The 21244-nt window shown below is 31.1% G+C and overlaps 1 protein-coding gene across 7 annotated transcripts; it reads right to left on the bottom strand.

The window, feature by feature from the left end:
- Positions 1–14598: 14598 nt before the first annotated feature.
- LOC114382206 (probable serine/threonine-protein kinase mps1) lies at positions 14599–21244 on the bottom strand. 7 transcript variants are annotated; one of them, XR_003660211.1, is made up of 8 exons: positions 20860–21244; positions 20559–20777; positions 18851–19782; positions 17211–17411; positions 16671–16832; positions 15583–15683; positions 15347–15451; positions 15155–15268 (listed from the first exon to the last, which is right to left on the bottom strand). XR_003660211.1 is itself a non-coding variant. In XM_028341469.1 (6 exons), the coding sequence occupies exons 1-6, from the start codon at positions 20960–20962 to the stop codon at positions 14693–14695; spliced, it is 2193 nt and encodes a 730-aa protein (XP_028197270.1). In that variant the 5' UTR covers positions 20963–21244; the 3' UTR covers positions 14599–14692. The 7 variants fall into 7 exon arrangements, 3 of the variants coding, with proteins under 3 accessions (XP_028197270.1, XP_028197271.1, XP_028197272.1); XR_003660212.1 differs by having other exon boundaries at positions 15158–15268; positions 15355–15451; XR_003660209.1 differs by having other exon boundaries at positions 15347–15683.

Here is a 21244-nt window from a genome sequence, read left to right as displayed (position 1 = left end):
AGGATAGAATATTACTCTAATGAGATATGGAAAAATAAAGGTAAGTTATAAAATTGTTTAAAAAAATAATATAGCACTTAATTAAATAAACTCGGAATGTAGAAAAGAAATGTAACTCATAAGATCAGTTTTATAATATTTTGTAACAATTTGTTTGGTGTCAATGTTTTGAAGTTTCGATTGAAGTATTTGGTTGGAACTTGGAAGTGGCACCATTGTCACTTGGTTATATCTTTGCTGGAAAAAAAAAACTTAGTTATATCTTTAGTTTAAATATTAATACTATTTAAGAGTAGTTTTTCTGTGGTTTACTTATAAATTTAGCCAGTTAAACTGATTAAACTATATTTTATTTTCATGTTGATTAATTATAACTTAAAAGTCTTGAAAATTTGATATAGCATTTAATTTTAAAAAAAAACTATGACCGAATATATTTGGTATGAAATTTAAAATGCCATATTATTTTATTTATATAATAATGGTAATAATAATAAAAAAATTCTATCTACATTTTTTTTTGCAAAATTTTATCTTTCTTTTTTATATTATTCATCAAACCAACTGATTTGTTTTTGTATTAGGATCCAATCCAATTTAATTTAAATGGTATGATTAAATTCTAAGACAATTATCATAGGACTAGAATTTAATAGTAAAATCGATTTGATAAGAATTGTGATTTGATAGGTATTATTAACTAAGTGATAAAATGTTCCTGATAATTACGTCGTTGTATCTGAATTATGAGGACTCTCAACCATATCGATAGTTTAATGTGTTTATCAGCGTCTAACCCTAAAATGTGGATCATCCAAGCACATTAGCATAACATAATTATGTCTAGGCCTCGTATTCTTTAGACACGGCGCAGATGATATCTGTAGAGAATGTGTAACATGTGGGGAGGATGCAGTAGATCAAAGCTTCCCATTAATGAAGCAAAGAAACGTGGAGTTTAATGTGTGACAGAATGTATTTGACGGAAATGGGAAACTCAGCAGAAAACAGTGGTTTTAATTTCTCCGTTTTCCAGGGCATCTAATTCAAATAACTCCACAACTCATAGCTACCAAAATTTAACTTTTGGACTAGAATAATTCTAAAAGAAAATAGTCTATGAAATTAATAGTGGAAATATTGTCTATATTATTATTCAATCACAGAATGATATACAAGAAATTAGTTGATTTTTTTTATAATAATTTTCTTTAAAAGTTTCTTTGTTATGGTTTTTAATTGATTGTTAGGGTAAAACAAATTATCCTAAAAATGTATAAAAATTACACTCTTGTTATAAATAATTCTACAATCTTATTGAGGGCATAAATCAATTAGTTTAAAATTGGTTTAACTAAACCGATGGTGCTGTGTGGAAAATCTTACTTATCAATAATTATGAGTGTAGTTTTAGATAATAATATAGACATTATTTCCATTATTAATTTCATAATAAAATAATAATATAGAGAGTCAATAATTATGAGTGTACTTTATTTTATAATAAAATGCGCTGCTTCACTTTAAAGGAATTTTTTTTTACAACCTTTTAAAGGAGTTAGGTGCCTTACTTTTTCATTCAATACCCTTTTTTATAAGGAAGTACAAAGATTTGTAAGAAAAATCATTTTAGATTTTTTTTAATTTTAATTTCTTAAGTAATACCTTAAGAGTACTTGTTTGTAGTATTAACATACTTTTGAGAGATAAACATATAATAAGTATTTAAATTTAAAAACTAAAATAGTATCATATTAATTTCCAAGGATATTTTTAAAACTTTATCACTTTCGGTGTCTAAATTGATAGCACCTTGCACTTTCATTAATGAAATTGGTTATTTACCTGCAATGTCAAACTAGTTCCTAAAAGTAAGAAAACTATAATAAATAAAAAAATCCATGCAAGTGCTATATATGTCACTCACATTAATAAAAAATTCAAAAAATTGTGTGTGACTCAAGTGATAATATTTACATATACTCAAGGACTAAAGTAACATTAACTAGTTAAGTTAGGGAACTTATTCGACATTATAGAGTCTTATTTTGAATTTGTATCTTTAAGGAGTAATGTGACATTATTTTATACTTTTAGAAATTAAAATTAGGAGTGTAAGAATAGCTTTAGTGGTAGATCCCAAATTGAGATTTTAGATGAGTGTATTCTTCGTAGAATTGAAGGTCCCTTAAGATCTTTTTCATTTTTTTCTTTAGTGATAGATCTCCTTTTGTAATCTTAGATAATTTTTTACAGGTCCCACATGAACCTCATTTTTAAATATTTTATTTAATTATTTATTAAATTAAATATACTTAATTAAGTAATTAAATTTTAATGAAGCATGGAAGAAAAAAATTTATAAATATTAAAAAAATAAAAAATGAACATAAATTTAATTTTTATTTATGACTAAATGTTAAACAAATGAAAAAAAAAATGCATAAATTAGATAATAAAAAAATGCAACACATTAATGAAAAAAAAATCAAATTTCATTATTGTTGCGACTGTATATTATCAAATATCCATCACCAATTCTGCTTGAAGTTGTTGATGAATTCTTCGTGTATGTATAATGTGTCTTGTTTGCAAGCATGCAACAAAGCCAGGAAGAGTACTACTAGATACTTCAACATTTAAAATGTCATTATCTACGTGATCATAATCAACATTGGCATTATCATTGAGCGTATCTTGTTCGTCTTCAACAATTATGTTATGCAATATAATGCATGTCAACATTATATTCTTCATTGTATCCATATTTCAGGCACATGATGAATCATATATAATTGTGAGTCGAGATTTGAGCACACCAAATGCTTGTTCCAAATCCTTTCTTGTTGCTTCTTGACATTTTGTAAATATTTTTCTTCTGGGACCTTGTGATATTAGTACGATCTTCACAAATGTGGCTCAATCAGGATAAATATCATTTGCAAGATAGTACCACATATTATATGGAGTTTCATTAATTGTAAATTGTACTAGAGAAGCTCAACCTTGTAAAACGTCATCATAGGTGATTGGTTTAATACATTAATGTCATTGTTTGAACCTGCAACATCAAAAAATACATGCCAAGTCCACAAGTCTTGTAAAGTGACAACTCCCCCAACGTTCACGCTTCCTTTTTCTTTCTTTTCTCCAATGCACACTTTCTTCTTTTTCTTTTCCTTCTCCTCCCTCTCTCCTAACCTTTCTTCTTCCTTTCATCTTCTTCCATTTTTCTTTCTTTTTCTTCTCTGCCACTCCCCCTCCCCTCCTCCTTCTCTCCTTCCCGCTGATTTATGGTTTTTTGTTTTCAATATTTTTTAGTTTTATTTAGGTATGGTCAGAGATCTCCAAGATTCTTTTAGAATAATTTATTCTCCACCCTAGAGATCTCTAGGGTTCTTGTAGAATAATTCATTCTCCACCCTAGAGATCCCTGATCTTCCTTTATTGTAAGATTCACACAAGATCAAATCTTTAGTTCAAGATCTGACATTAAAGTTGCTCTAAGTGAGTCGCACTCAACAAGCGAACCCACCCAACTTAATCCTATTTTATTTGTTTGTGATATGATTTTTTAACATGTTTTGTATAATTATGAACTCTTTTGTCATAAATATAATTATACAAAAATATTATATAATCTAAAAATACATTGAGAAATAAACTTGATGAGGACCTTTATGATTTTTTTAGTTTAAGAAAAAGGCTTAAATATGAATTTATTTTCTATAAATTAACATTTCTCAATTTTATTTTATTTTTTTCATTTTAATTCCTAAAATTTGTAACATTTCCAATTTTAGTCCTTGTCAATTGTCATCTACATTCATTTAAAAAAAACTGCCTTGTGTAACGGAGGATGACATGGCGGCGCCACACTGGGCTTCCAATTCCAACTAGATATTTCCATGTCATTTATAAAATTTTAACTTTTTTATGAAATAGTGAAACGTTCGTTTTAAGAAACGTACGATGAAAGAAGAAAAGGGAAGATTGTGTGCTTAGGATTCATCTTTCCAAAGCTAGGGTCCGCTGCCTTTGCTCAGCTTCTCATTGCCAAGGTTTGTCTAATGGGTGCGACCTAGCTAGTCCCGTCATTTGCTTAAATAATGTGACGTTTATTTGATTAACATTTGATCATGTATGAAATAAGATAAATTAGCTAATTCATTAACATTTTTATATTATATAATATATGATTAAATTATAAATTTAAAAGGTAATATTAAAACGAAGACTTTGTTATACATGTTTGGAAATAAATAATATTAAGTTAAGAAACTTTATTACTAATATATCACTATTCTTATTGTTATTAAAACAATGATCCAGTTTGGAATAGTTTAAAATAAAATTTAAATCATATTCAAAATATATTAAATTTACCAATAATGTTATTAATGTAATAACGATCTTATGTCTCTTAATTAAATGAATTGAATTTAAATCTTGATTTTTATTGTGAAATAAAGTGTGATGGATAAAATATTATAGTTGTATACATTTATAGTTTTTAAAGAAGATTAATAATTATTTTTAATCAAACTATTTCATACCAATATTATAACAAAAAAATATATTAAATTTAACTTTTAAAATTCAAATTTATAAAACTTAATCCAAGGAAATTAGTGAGTGGAAATCACCATTTACCGTTAATGGAAGGAACTGAAACAAGTGTAATCTATAATCTGTAGCCAGACGCAGAGGATCACGGATTTGTTTGACCATAACTGCAGTAAAACTCTGTAAGATAACACGTGGTGGTCCAGGACGTTAGAGGTGCGTCTTTTACATCACACAGCAACACATGAAGAAGCAGCAGGTACGTAGTTACCTTCTTGTTGCATAATGCAGATGCGTACCTTGTTGTTGTCTAAACTCGGATTCAATATTGTACCCACTTTCACCTAGGTGAGGCCGCAGCTAGATAATCTTACGTAAATTTGGCATTACTAAAATTATAATAAAAAAAGAAAATGATAATATGCTCTTTTATTGGCTGTTTCTTTTAAGTGATGAAATATATTGTTCATAGTTGAGCAAAAATGACCGATAACATAAGTAATAGTAATTTATTTTCTTAATGTGAGTCAAGATTTAAATCTTAATTAATCACTCAAATAAATTATATTTGAAAAAAAATGTATATCTTGTATGTATTTATGGTTTTCGATAGAGATTAGTCACCGCTTGATAAGAATTATTTCCTATCAATACTATATATGATTAGATAAAAAATATTATTATTTGTTGATTATTATGATGGACAAAAATGTCTTTTCTTAACATTTATTGTAATTGTATACTTAAACTCAAAATCATTTGTTAGAGATGATGTTAAATTTGAATCCATCTAAACAAAAAAATATGGATTGATTCAGATTATTAGTTTAGTTTAGCTAGATTGAAAAATTATAAATCCAAGTATTTTGAAAATTCAAATTAATTTATACTTACCAAAATCCAAACATGGTCTTGGTTCAGTTTCCGTTAGAGTACAAATAAGAAAAATTCAAATTAATTTATACTTATCAAAATCCAAATGTCAGGGTGAACGGGCAAGGCTCTCGGATTTCATATGTCAACTTATAGAGGTATTTGACAACAAGAGGAGAGACTTGCAAAAAATAAAAGATTCCAATGTTGTTCTAGTAAATTTATGAGTAAAGAGATAAAATAAGTATATGCTTAAATGAGTCTCGAGTGAGCAACAAAAAGAAATGTTAATAGAGTTGTTGCTCGTGTGCTGAAGTGTGTGGGATGTGTTGAGGGTTAAATGGAATCTGTTATTTATAAGAGTGAAGCGTAACCACGGATCCTTGTTTGTATGGGCTATTATAGCCTTTGTAGATAATTCACTGTTGATAGATAATAGTCGAGAGTTTGTAGATAATGTTAGAGATAAATTGTAGCTTATAGACAAAAGTTAGTATATATTTGTACCTTGTAGACAATGATGTGTGACTTTGTAAATAATTAACTACTTACCAATAAATAAAGATATTCAAATATATTAATAAGTTAAAGATAAATTGTCAATTAGGGAGTCCGATTGCTAAGGACCCAATGTCTATGCTCTTATTATATGACTGATTGACTGAAATGAATGATTGACGTATTTTAAAATATATGTAAGATATGATTTGTATGTTATATACCCTGAATAGTACATAATCTTAATTAATTATTATGAGTTCTTCGTTTCTTTTCCTTTCACCTGTGTCTTGTTCCAATATATCCCTCACAAGATGCCCCGCAAGGATCCAAAACAGTAGTTTCATGTGAGGGCATGGTCCAAAACGGTGCAAAAGAGCAAAAGGCAGTACTTTTAGAAAAATGTTGTTTAGACCATCTTTTAACTTGTACGAGAGAAAAAAAAGAAGAGATAAGAGATATAAGATATTAATTTAATTAATAATGCAATATAATTAAAAAAGAGATAAAAATAATTTTTTGTTAATTTAGTATTCGAAACTTTTGGTTGTTAAAATATAAACGCTATTCTTTAATGACATGAAATCATGAATGTACCACCACCACCTGATCATTAGCAATGTATTAATGTTGATACAGCTGTAGAGATATTAAGTCATTTTTAGCAATGTACTAATGTTATAAATAAAAAATTTAACAACCCAATCGTAATCCCATCCCAAGCACAAAACAGAGAATATTGAGAGAAGTAGTAACATTGATGGATTAAAAAAGTCCATAGGTTACGTTTTATTAATCCAAACACACCCTTTAGTTGTCTGAAATGAAAATTATATTATTAAGGATATAGTGCATATGTTCGGATAAAAGTTACCAGAGCTTAAAAGTATTTTTTATAATTATGAAAGTAGTAATTTTTTTCATTTGATGCATTGAAAATTTCCAAAATACTTAAATCTAAAAAATTAATCAAATTAATATATATATATATATATATATATATATATATATATATATATATATATATATATATGATATATCACAACGTAAAATAAAAAATAAAAAAATGGTTATTAGTTGTAAAGCAATAAAAATACTCGGATAAAAGAAGATATGAAAAATAGGATAGTTATTTAGTCTTTTAATTTTATAAAATTTATTTTAAAATAAAAGAATCAAAATTATAAATTTTAAAAAATATAAAATGACCAAAATTACATTTCAACTAAAATTCTAATACGTAAAGGTTTACTATTCATCTAATTACTTTTACAAGAGAAAATTTTGTTTAAATAGGATAGGACTACGGACAAATTATGAGTGGAGAGTATATCTATTTATTATTTATTTTTGTTGAACTGTGGAGAGTTTATTTGCAAAGTTTTAAGAAGGAAATATATATGGAATTCTAGAACGTTATCATGTATTTAAAACCATGTATGCTATCAAAAAGTCAAATTCAGTGGATTAAATAAAGTATACAAGTATTGTGATACGTTTTCAATTTGAACTTATAAAAAAACAAAAAAGCATGCATGCTTAAGATCTCAATAAAAAATAACATCTCATGCAAGTTCTTACTCAAAACCTTTTAACAGTTGAAGTCTCAAACTACGTGGCCCACCAAGCTTTCTCATCCTCACGTGATTATCCAAAGGATCTTTGACTAATCTTCTTTTCGGTTCTTTTTCCATTAATCATGTGTTATTATGATTCACAGATTTGCATACATACATACATACATACTGTTCGTTGGAGACACTGTCCGTTTTCATGCACATCCCGTGTCTTCTCTTTGTCCTCCAGTCAGATGTTTCTTTACTTCAACTATAAATTTCATCTTTAGTGGCCATCAAAAAGCAATTTTGCTGTGTGGAATTTATGTTTTTTTTTTACTTCAACTGTACAGAGTTATGTTATTTATTTCTACTACATATTTTTATAATTCCTTTTTTTCAGGTCATTTCATAATTTTCTCTGTTCTTTAGTATTTTTTTTCTAATTATAAAAAAGTTATATAAAAACATGAATAGGCATATATATATATATATATATATATATATATATATATATATATATATATATATAACTTTTCTGTTCTATAATACTATGCAGATTATGTTATGCGTCAACTAGCAAGAGAAAAAAAAAGTAGGGGCAGATTTTTCATTGGGTGAAAATATGTAAAATGAAAATATATATTTTGATAAAATATTATTAGACATCATAAAAAAAAATGCTATAGCCAACAAGGCAATGTGAGATTTTCACTTTGACATTTTACAGAAACCTGTCATAGACTGCTGAAGAAATCATCAACGGCATAAAAGTTTTTGTAGGCTCATTAGTTGACACCACCAACCTAGAAAGCCCTACACCCAAAAAAAACTTGTAATTCCAATTAATTACACCGTGAAATTGTTTACCTCTTTGATAAGTTTAGTTTATTTTAAACAAATAATTATTTTTTTTAAATAAAATATTAAAAAAACAATTATTTCACAAAATATAAACTGAGCCTTATCTTCATTATTCCAATTAAAATTTAATCATATTATTCTTCCAAATATATTATTGGAAGATCCATAAGCAGAAATCGGGTGATGGATATGTACAAGGACTCTAAGTCAATCACATGCTCAAAAAAGAATATAAGTTGAGAGAAACATACATGAAGTATTATTCTTTGGTGTACATGTATAGTATGATGATGGAGTATACAAGTAGTTTTATTTTCGTTAAAGTATGATTTCGAAAAATTTTAAAAAATTAGAGTGACTTTGGAATATTGATGGGGAAAATCATACAATTAATCATTATGGCTACTAATCTTGTATATGTTTAATGGCTCATTATGAATTTATGATTGAGGTTCCCTCTGTAATAAGTTGTGATTTGGTGCATGCATTGACAAATCTTTTCCCGTGACTGATTGTAAGATTTATTTATTTTTAAATCAGCAAAAGGAATATATTACTAAGAAAAGAGGACACAAATGGGTGCCCAAAACCAACTTCTCAATTGAAATTAAGCCTCATATAATATGTTTGGAATATATTACTAAGATGTTTGGTATTAATTACATGTTAGATCGGTTAATAATAATAGAAGTGTGAGCTACAAACTAACTTCTCAATTGAAATTAAGCTTTATATATTTTGTTTGGAAACTCGAAAAAAGAAAAAAAAATTGTTTAAAATGTGAAAGTTATAATTATTAGTTTCTATAGTAATATTCTATATGTGAAAAATCACACTAATGCATTAGTGCATTAGTACCTTGTAAATTACAGTTGACTGTCTGATCGTGACATGTACCAACCGTTTTCCCCTAACTAGTAGTACCAAAAAGATAAACTCAATGAAGCTCGAGACATGGTAACAATTAATGGCTAATTGCTACAACCAGCAATGGCAAGTCACAAGGGTATTGTCCCCTACAAAGAGCAAGGTCTCATTCTCATTGGATATAAACGTTTAATAAATGAAACTTGGCTAAAGAATATAGCTTAGTCTATTTTGTGTGCTGGCTGAAACAGTGCTCAATAGGAACACATGAAGCTTTCACGAATGACAGATGGAAAATGCAATTGCTTCTTTCACTAATTGCCTATTTGTTGCTGCTTTTTTAGTACGTGTTGCACTAGCGTATTTTAAAAGAAAAAAGTTCTAACTACATAGTTCAGTTTGTATTAAAAAAAATACTCTAGTCCTTTTTATAAGTAACAAGTGTAGCATATTTTTACATTACATTTATTGTTTATAAAAAGGACCAAAAGCGAAGGTAGTAATATTTTATTTATAACTTCTTACAAAAAAGAACTTAGAAAAAATGATTATTTGTTTTTAAATAATTGAAACCAAACATGCAAAACTTCTTTAGAAAAATTGTTGTACAAATAGTAGTTTCTGTTTTTTTATTAGTTTTTGATTCTTAAAATGTGTGTAATTACTTGTTTGGTCTCTGTTGCTAACTTGTTATTAGCTACAAATGTAACAATTTTGTTTTTATGATCCTGTAAATATATAATGATTTTTGTTTTTAGTGCAAAACAATATGACCACGTAAAATATTAAATAGAGTGGAATTTGCCTTTAGTTCTTCTAATCACAATTGCGACCGAAACAAGTGAGATCCATTATTATAGAGACTAAGGAAAATGAGGCACTCCATGCCTCACAGTTTCTCCATTTTTTTTAAAAATAAAAATATAATAAAAAGGAGAAAGGTTGAAGAACGGTAGTTGAAGAACTTGTGAGAGTGGAACGGTTTAAATATGTTGTGCTTGTTTTTGAGAATGATAATATTATTATTTTTTCTAATGGAGTGAATAGTAATGGAAAAACAGTTAAAAGGATAAATTTAGGAAAAATAAATATGTACACAAAATGAGATAATTATCTTTATCAATAGTTATAGATAAAATTATTAAGAAAAATTATAAAGACTAAATACAAAAATTATTATTTTTTAGTGAATTAAAAACTATTAAATTTATAAGTACGTAAAACATAATTAAAACATTTTAAAAAAAAATCAATTATTTCTTTAAACTAATCATTTTCCAAACATGTTTTCAGCGTTATGATTACATCTTGAGATAGAGACATTGGTGTTACATGGTCATGTACCATGCTTTTATGGCATCGATCCACACTTATCGGTTAATCATTTTCCCGAAACTAAGGTAGGCGTTCCATCACTTCAATGTCTGGTTGAAGATGATGAAAGATATTTTATTAAACAAAATTTTCTGGCAAATAAAGACACAGATCAACAAAGAAAAAAGAGCAAGCCTTCCTCAAACATAGAACATGACACCAATTTTCCCCCTTCCCCCGCGAAATGATTATTCCCTCCTTATAGCCCAAGGAAAATTAAAGTTGCAGATGTGGTTGTGTAAGTGAACGTGCAATTGATCATTCATTAAATATTTAAAAGAAGTTACCGAAAGGATTAGGGTATATATTATTGAATAACTTGCAAAGTAATATACGAATAACTATCTTTACTTAGAAGTTAAATACCAAAAAGAAGAAAAAGCATTGGATGTTTAAAACGAAAACGTTTTAGTGATCATATCATAGCACAGATGACTCCAATTTCATAAAAGTGATGTCACCTCAAAATAACAGAATATATGATAACTTGGATATGATAGGGATAGGAGTAGATATGTGACAGTCAACACAATCTTATTAAGCATCTAATTTGAATTGAATACACTTTATTTGGAAGCAAAGGAGAACAATCATCATAACATTACTGAATCTTTAAAAACCATATATATCGAAATCATTTCATATTTGTCTATCAAAGAACAACCATAGTCCCTACATTTGATTGACTAAAGCAAATCATGAACTAGGTCCTAGCTAGAGATAGAAAACGACGGATAGTAATGTTTAAAGATTTTTTTTTTGTATGCACCAAAAGACCCAATTAGAATACTTGAGAAACTCAATTATTTATGATTATACACCGACTTTGTTTGTGAATAATGATAAGTTTGGTAGGTAGCAACTTATTCATATCTAAAATAAAATTTAAATTAAAAATGTGTATTTGTTGTTTGGCCCTTCGAATGTATAATAACTATAAAAAGAAAATGGGATAATGCGGTTGATCTCTTGCTTGGGCTAACGAGGAAAAAGCGATCTAAGTTTGAAGGAAATTCACAAATGGAATACAGCCAGGGTCTTATAAATGCATACTCTAAAATAGGCCCCTGTGTAAATAAAATGAAAAGAGAGAAAGGGAAAGAAAAAAGTAAAAAATATAATAAGTAATGAGATAAGAAAATAACCAAAAATTTCAAAGAAATTCAATTGTAAGATGTTGACTTTGATCCAAGATCCTCAGTTAATTATAGAAGATACAGAGTCTTTTAGTCTAAAGTTAAGGAGAGGTGAATGAGGCTAGAAATAAATTCTATCATGATCATTTTTATAAATAGTAGATGATTATGATAGTGTTTTTTTTATAAGTACAATTTTTTTTACAAGTAATGATAATGTTTTTAATTCTATTTTTTTTTGGTGAAATTTAATTCTATTATTTGTTTCTTGTAAAAAGATAGTAGAGAGTATATATTTTATATTTATATTTGTCCATACAATTAAAATTTTGTTTTTGGGTGTGCCTAATAGTTTGATTAATTAGAAATCTATTATTTATTATTAGCCATAAAGCCAAGACTTTTTGGTAATGGTAATGGTATGGTAATATACACAATGCGGAAGTGTTGGTGCCACGCGTGGAAAGTGCTAAGGAATCTTCCTCGTGTCAAGTTTCCTATTCTGACCATTCCTTTCAAAATGCCGAAGCTATTGTCACAGTGAAAAATACTTAGAATTTCAATGTAAACTATTGTAACCAGATCATGCCTTAACTTAATTGAAATGGTCATTAATTTATCATCATAGGAGACTTCATATTCCAAATTCAAAAGCATAAAAGTCCCAATTAAACCTTGTATTGTGTCTCAGCTGTGTTTTATGGATGCTTGGGAGTTAAATATATGCTTGGAAAGAGACCGTTGCTTAGGCTCTCAAGTTGCATTATCATAGATATATGTCAGAAATATAATCATTGAGAGAGAGGAAGAATAGACAATCTTAATTATTCCGAGGATAGAGTTTACAGGTTTGATTGTCGTCACCGACAACTATAAAGTATACTGAAAAATTAAATAATAGAAATTTTATATCACTTTCAGCAATCGGAACAAAGTAAACCAACTCAAATGCAATTAGGCGGGGTTGGAAGTTGGAACACCCATTGAATAGGAAAGGATGTCACAAAAAGAGAGGAACAAATAACACTTTTTTTTATATTGATTTTATGAAATTTTAATATTTATTTAAAAAGCAGCCTTTTGTTAGATAATTAAATTTTAAAATGAAATAATAAAAAAAAACGTGTAAAATCAATTATTAGAGTCTTATTGGCATTTTCTCTCACACATATATCTTTTAAAAGCAGCCTACTTTTACAATTAGATATAAAAGTATTCGAAAGTTATTGATGAAATTTTTTATATATAACCTGTAACAGTAATTAGATCCCTCCCTCACCACACTATAGTTTTTTCAATTAATGGTTTTCTAATCTTAATCCTCACTTAAGCGTGACAATTCCAATGTTATGCAGGTTTAGTGAAATGCATGTAACACTAGCACAGCCTATAGCTGTTAAAAAAAGAGAAAAAACCTATCACAGCCTATAAAGGTTGTCAATATACAACTCATCACAATGGATAAACTAAGAAATTACAAGGTTGATTTGATAATAAAAGAGATGAAAAGAAACCAAAGATTATAGATTTGACTCATCCAATAACAAAAAATTAATAATTAATATTAGTTGATAAAAAAATATAATTAAATTACTTATTTAATCTCTATAGTTTCATGATTCTTACCTTTTTAATTCTTATAATTTAAAAGTGATTTTTTTAGTCCTTATAGTTTTCATTTTAATTCTTTTGTAGTCCCTGTAATTTAAAAGTGTTTTTTTTAATCTTTATAATTTGTATTTTAATTCTCTTTTAATTCCTATAGTTTTAAAGTGATATTTTTAGTTCCTATAATTTATATTTTAATTACCTTTTAGTTCTTACTACAAAAATACATATAAATAATTAACTACAAATTAGTTATAAATTATCAATTATTTTTTTATTACAAATTATCGTATGATAAATTAGTTACGAATTAGTTGCTAATATTTTTGTAGTTAATTATAATTAATAATATTACTCATATTTTGATGATAAGGACTAAAATGAAATTAAAATATAAAGTATAGAGACTAAAAAGATCACTTTCAAACTATAGGGATTAAAAAAGAATTAAAATACAAATTATAAGGACTAAAAAAATCATTTTTAAAACTATAGGGACTAAAAGAGAATTAAAATATAAACTATATGAATTAAAAAAATCACTTTCAAACTATAGGGACTAAAAATGTAAAAATCGTAAAATTATATGAATCAAATAAGTAATTTAACCAAAAAAATATAATGGACTAGCTCAAACCTAAAGACGCCACTCGACTTTAGGCAGGTAGGATACCTGAATTAGATGGTCCACGTCAAAAAACACTTCCATGTTACAATATTCAAACATTGCCAGCCACTTTCACCTTCCTGAAATTCACCAGCTTCATATTTTTAATGTTTGAAATTTACACTAACCTTGCATGTTTCATTACTTCGTTTGACAAACCATCTATTTGAAAATTTTCCAATGTACTGCTTCATATAGCGCCTTTTAAATTTACACTTTTTCACATATTATAAAAAATGAGGAACACAATTGAGGCACCATAAACATGAAACCTATGAAGCATCGACACCGACACGAACACTGGACACGACACGAACACAGACACGTGAACACCTGTAATGTCCAAAATATAGAACGTAATACGGGTGTCGTGTCCGTGTCAGACACTGACACGGATGCGTGTCGGACACTGACACGGATGCGTGTCAGACACTGACACGGATGCGTGTTGGACACCAGACACGACAAGGGACTGGAGTGTCCGTGCTTCATAGCATGAAACATGTCATGACAGCAACATTATACCTTCCTTTCTAACTACAAGTACATTGAAATATAATGATTGGATAAAAATCACTGGAAATTGGAATGAACAAATAAGAAACCACTGCCTTACTTCAGCTCTTAAAACATCTTTTGAAAATTTATAAATTCCTCAATATAAGCTTAAACAAAACAAGCACCTATTGTTTATCAGTCTTTGTCAATCGTTCCTGTAGCTGAATACAAAGTTCTGATATTCGGGACAGCAATTTACACTGTTGGTCTAGCGAATTTAATGAATACATACTTGTTAATTTGATGGGATTACCAAGCAGCTGTTGGAGCTGACAACAGAGCTGTGATGCTTCAGGGTCATTTATGCAAGTTTTAGATATAAGTCGCAGCAATTTAAAGGTTTGGTCTTGGGACGAAGATGAATGACATGGAACTGGAGGAACTAGAAAAGGATGCTGGAGTAGCTGAGGAATTCTCCACCTTTCATTGCGATGCCATGCTAGACACCTTTTCATAAGATCCAGAAGCCATGGATTTGAAACTGGTTCGTACGTAATTTCATGATTTGGATCAGTTATAACTTTGAATTTTGCCCAAAATGTCCTGTAATCTGCAAAGGGTGTTCTCCCATAAACCATTTGATAAAGAATGCAGCCGAGGGACCAGATATCTGATGGCCGACCACATTTTATGATGTTTCCACTTGCATCACTCTCATTGCACATAAATGCTTCTGGTGACATGTAACTTAGTGTACCAACCTACAGTAATTGAAAGAAAACTAATTAAAAAATTTCAGATATAATTGATCTGTTATAGCTTAGCAAAATAAAGATCACCTATTTACATGACTTTAAGATGTATTTTTCGCAGACTATCAGGACCCATTGTTCAGTTGGTCCAGTCCAACTCAATCATGGGCCTTGGGTTTGGAAAACATATAGCTGGAGAAACAAGGGGCAAAATGGGAATTAACAATGGGAGAGCAAATATAGTCTAATGCCTTGTATAGTGGGAGAGGGGAGAGAAAAAATTAGCCTTTGCTTTTCTGTTTGTTGTGGACAAAGGTGTGAACCTTTATAGGAGCACTTGCTCTGGGTATTGCAGAATTCATTCTGCAGTATATTCTTCATCAATAATATCTTTTTTCCATCTTGGTCTCTTGACAAATACAGCCTATGAATTAACTAATAGTTAGTATGTAACTCACTAGTATACATTGTGATAACAAATTAACAATGCAAGAGATGCTTCAATCAGGCATTGTTGTACTTTCCAAATTTGGATAATAATTTCGGTGAGTAACCTAAAGAAATGACAGCACATCGAGCCACAATGACAAAGTGTGAAAGATATGCATTTCAATTATAGTATTTTCTACAACTGAACAAAGCTGAGAGAGAAAAGAGTTAAAAACATAGTAGCCAATAGTGCAGTATAACAGAGTAGCAGAGCAGTTTTCAGTACATCTAAAATGGAGCTTTCACATGCAGTAGCAGCACTATCATGATATAGGTTACAACCCCCCCCCCCCCCCCCTTGAACACTGTTGTTTAGGGTTTTTTGGGTAAAATTGTGATTTTTCACCCATTTTCTAATGCACTTTTTGCTTCAAAAACATTACAGGATTTGAAACCTTTCATCCTTGTCCATTCCACCAAAAGATACCTCTGTTTTGACAATGGTTCCTTCACACTTCACAAGCCTATTTTTTTCCCTGTCTACCACTCTTTCTTCCTTTAGACTTCCCAGTTCACATTCTGCTAATTTTTTTTTCTAATTTATGTTGTTTTCTATTAATTCCACCACCATCTTTCATTTTTTTGACTTCATTACAATGTCCTTATTGCTCCAAGACTGATGGTGTAGTACAAATTATTTAGTTTGAATTACAATATTTAAAACAGAGGGCGAGTCCTGGTGCAGCGGTAAAGTTGTGCCTTGGTGACTTGTTGGTCATGGGTTCGAATCCGGAAACAGCCTCTTTGTATATGCAAGGGTAAGGCTGCGTACAATATCCCTCCCCCATACCTTCGCATAGCGAAGAGCCTCCGGGCAATGGGGTACGAAGTTTTTTTTACAATATTTAAAACAGCAGCCATCCTGCTTCCTGCTACACGATGCTACCTGAGATTGATAACTAAGGATAGAAGTATGCAATACCTGTGAATCGCGTTGTATGTTTGTTGTATCACTCATGATTGCTTTGGCTATTCCAAAATCAATCAGTTTTAAGGAACCTTTGACAAGGAGGAAGTTAGCTGGCTTCAAGTCAGAATGCACAATACGTTCTTCATGAATTGTGTTGACAGCTTGAAGAATTTGCTGAAGGTATCAACAAAACAGTTTCAGATAATTTACTTCGGCAGAAATACAATACTATACTATGCCAAAACTGGAGAAGAGTGCAAGAGAAAATTATTTGATTATTTTGAAGATGACTATCAACAAAATGCTGAATAAATAAGCTTTTTGTCTGACAGCATAAAAAATATTGCTTTCATATTGTATGTGAAACATGAAAACCATTGCAGACTAGACACCAGAACACATTGAAGTTCAAAAGGAAGTTTTTCTTGCATTCTTTTGGAACTCAAACACAATATCTTTTAACCACCGAACTGACAAGGCAAAAAGTAATATGTAACATGCAGGTTCAGAGAAATGATAAAATATTTTCAAGGTTACATTGCAGATTAAAACCTGCCAATAAAATCGAAGCCAGTTCTCATCTATGGTCTGGTTGCTTCCATTCAGTTCCCTCCACTTTTGAGACAACATATGAGCCAAATCGATTTCCCCGTATTCAAGTACCATGTATATATATCCATCATCCTTGACTCTACCATCCTTATTACTGAAGGAGCCATTTATGACTCCCTCAAACAAAGCCTTGTCAGTCACCTAATTGACAAGAGTGGGTAAAAATGAATAACACTAGAACACAAATAAAGTAATCCTTAAATCAAATCCATCGCACAAACAAAACCAAGAAAATTATCACCAGTAAAATATGTTACACACAAATCAACCAAAGGTATGTATTTCTCCTGTTTCTAGATGCACATGACCTCTCAAAGATAACTGACCAAATGTCTGTATGTAAACACAGCGCACACACACAAATAGGATGGACTTAATTCAAAGATAACAGAATAAAATTCGAAAGCATAATTTCATTAATGATTTTTCTAAAATGCACTAAGGTCAAACCCCTAAGAAGGAGTTGCAGATCAGAGGAAAGAAACTCTGGCAATATCATCTCGCAAGAAAGAATCTAACCCTAGCTGGAGGACTGTGTGCACGGTTGGCTAAATAATTTGCAACTGCTCCCATCTTTATATACACGAGTGAATCAAAGTAATTACATAACAGGGATCCTTAAGACATTTTACCCATCCAGTGATCCTAATTGAGAAAATATTTTAAGCAGCATTAGGTCACCACTCACCCATAGAGGGCAAGCCTTGGCACCAGTGTTATCAATGGCAGATAGCAAAATAAGGTAGAAGGCCAAAATTCCATCATATAAACACACCATGGCAACCTACGGTGCTGCCATAGCGAGCCTCCCTTAACAAATTGCCAATGGTGGTTGGCAAAAAATCCACCACGTCATTCTGCCATGGCAGCTACGGCACCACCATTTAATAACAATGCATGGTGCAACGATAAAGTTGAGCCTCCGTGACTGGTTGGTTAAGGGTTCAAATACTGAAACAGACTCTTCACATATACAACTGTAAGACTGTCTACAAACATATCGAGGAGCCTTTTGAGTTCTGACACCGAGGTAAGTTAGTTTTTTAGGTCACCTATAGAACTTTGGTAAAACCCATGTGATCAGTATGGAACTAAGATAACATTTACCTTAATAAGAGATTACTTCCATACCTAATTTAGAAAAGAAAAAGGGGGTGGGGTGGGAGCAGGACCACCCTTATCATTATCCAAAATGATTACTATGGAATTTCATAGTAGACGCAAACCATGAAGATAAGAAAAAGAAGGAAAATGCAGTTATAACAAGAAAATTGATTACATAAAGACACTACTTTCTGGCATGTCCTTGACTGTCTAATTGATTCAACCTATAAAGAGGAATACCTAGAAAAGTGTAGAACCTCCAGCTCCAAGCATTAGGAGTGTAAAATTTCTAAGTAGTCCTCTATAAGAGCAGAGAAAAACCCAAACCTATGGAAAGAAACCAAAGGAGGGACATGGGCATAAAACAAAAAGATTGACTTCAATAGATGGTTGGGATAAGAGAAATATAAAATAGCGATACTTAAAAGTAAGAACTGCTATGTATCATATTCATAACAGAAATAGGTAGAGAGTACCTCATAATCTATAAGCTGGATAATATTATTCTTTCCTTTCAGCCTATTTAGATACTCGATCTCTTGACAAAAGCCATATGCAGTGGCATAATCACGACCCTTTAATTTTATCTTTTTAAGTGCATAGATTGTACAGTCTGATGAAATCACTTTGTGTACCTCACTGCTTCCACCACTACCTATCTTGCCAAGCCTTTGATAAAGCTTGCCACTGACTTTGAAAAACAATTCAGGGTCATAGGCCCTCTTTCGAATGCCTGATGATGCTTTAGAACTTGTATTTTTCTCTTGCTTTTCTAACTTAGAAGACTCCAATTTCAAATCTGAAGATGAAGTGAGAACCTGAGGCTGTATGTTGGTAACAGCTGCAGACTCTTGCCCTTTACTTAACAAGTCATCATGACAAGAGGTATACTTTGAAATACTTGTATCCTTTAACATACATCCTTGCTGCTCCTTAGATGGGTCACTCTGCTTAAACGTCAACTCTGCATCAATTGGTGAATTACAATCTTGGACTGCACTTGCCACCTGATCAATTGACATTCTATTGGTGTCTTTCAGAGAAATATTTGGTGATTTAACATACCCTTGAATTATAGGACGAGAATTAACATTCAGGTTCCCATAAGGTTCTGCAGCCACATGTGAACCACTATCTATACAGGAATTCGAATGAGTTATAGAATTCAGCATTGGAGCTGAAGTTGAATGGACTGACGTAGTTGTAGGACATGGCAATCCCACTACAGAAGATTGTGTAGCTGGTTGCCTCAAAAAGTTTTTGAATTGCTGCAGATGATCTTGAGTAACTATTGTTCTTTTTGGCAGCATAGAAGTCTTGCCTCCCTCAGATACCAAGCTAGTTTCAGATTCTGCCTGCTGCATATTTTGGTGCTTCTCATGTTGATTGAATCCAATCGATGCTTCATCTGTCAATGCAAGTGAACCCATATGAGATGATATGTTCTCCAACTCAGTGGCTTTTACAACACTGACCCCCGCATGTTAAGAGAGGAAAAAGAATATATATTGCAGGGCACAGTGACTGCTTTGGGATATGTGGCACAACATCAGCAGTTATTTACAAAAAGAAGTCAGTCATAACGCAAGAATAAATTCTCAAAATAACAATTTACACCCATAGAAGAGTTTCCAATCCAATGTAACAATAACAAAAAAAGTTCAAGTTAGATCCAAATTATTGTTACTTTGGAGTTAAGGATTTGGAATTGTAATTAATATCAAAACATGTGGGGTAATTATTTTATCCACATTGTTCATAAAACTAAATAACTCTACCTATGGTCTCGTAGCCTGTCTCACGTTCGAGTAACAGAAAAGGGCCATGTTAGGTCCTCATCAGCTAATGTAAAACTTGTTGAAACCCCCAAACAAGAATCACTCACGACGGATTATGTGCACTAATGTTTGGTCATTACCGGGAACTAACCCGCTTGATGGCTCAAGTGTAATGTTAAATGAGCTAACTGTTGCATCAGCAGCCAAATGTGGGTATTGTTACTGATTGATTAACTTTGATACTTGAGATAAGGCTATTGATGAAGGTTTGCAGTCATGTCCTAAAAAGTAGCACAGGTAAAGAATTTGCACCTTGGTCTATTAAACTTGCACAAAAGCTGCATTAACTGTGAATGCAAATATACTAGTAACAAAGCATGCAAAAGGAATCAAATTACAAAATTACCCTGCGGCTGTGCAGTGGCATTGTTGATCTCAGTTAAAAACTGAACCTTGTTGTGTGCACCAACACTCAGAGATTCCAGCAGCAAAGAGGGCTCATTTTTGCAGCCTTCGCCGGTGCACGTGTCGGAGATCGACGGCGGATCCTCCTCGAGCTTGTTCGTGGCCTTTCGTAGAGCCACCATGGCGCGCTTCGGCCTCACGTTATGCGATTGCGTAGTACCTGAAAGTGAAGGAGTTAGTAAAACGGAAACACAGAAACGAGAGTGAGTGTTTTGAGGGGTAAATGGGGAATTAAAAAATACCGAGAGGGCGATGGCGCTTTAGGGCAGCTTGGACTTGTTTGAGGAATTCCTGAGAGGAAGAGGAAGAGGCGCGAGGGATTGAGGGGTTAGGGTTTTCATCCATGGAAATGTCACATTTCTAACCCCGAATGAGACTATCAATCGATCGTGTTTCTGTTCATGTTCCTTCCATTACAATACTGATGAAATCAATCAACGCTACTGAGTTTGAAATTGGAGAAAAACTCGTTCCCTTTTATAGCTTCCTCAATGGGCTTCGTCGATTAGATTTCGGGCATCTACTTCCTGCATCGGTTTGTTTGATTCCTGCACCTCCAACGGCGGGGCGTGGACCAATATGTGGTTCCCTTGTACCCAGTTCCCAAAACCATCCTCATCCCTAGTG

Source organism: Glycine soja, chromosome 13 (genome assembly GCF_004193775.1).
Source record: "Glycine soja cultivar W05 chromosome 13, ASM419377v2, whole genome shotgun sequence".
Classification (NCBI taxonomy): domain Eukaryota; kingdom Viridiplantae; phylum Streptophyta; class Magnoliopsida; order Fabales; family Fabaceae; genus Glycine; species Glycine soja.
Note: the sequence above shows the minus strand (reverse complement) of the source record. Positions and strands in the feature narration are given on the sequence as shown.

Bases quoted from the DNA above. Each gene is read 5' to 3' on its own strand.
- LOC114382206 (XM_028341469.1), bottom strand. From the start codon at position 20,962: ATGGATGAAAACCCTAACCCCTCAATCCCTCGCGCCTCTTCCTCTTCC. The intron at 16,833-17,210 runs GTTTTAATCTGC...TGATACCTTCAG, and splicing joins GGCTTCGATTTTATTGGCAG to CAAATTCTTCAAGCTGTCAA. The intron at 15,269-16,670 runs GTATTGCATACT...CAATTACTGTAG, and splicing joins ACATACAACGCGATTCACAG to GTTGGTACACTAAGTTACAT.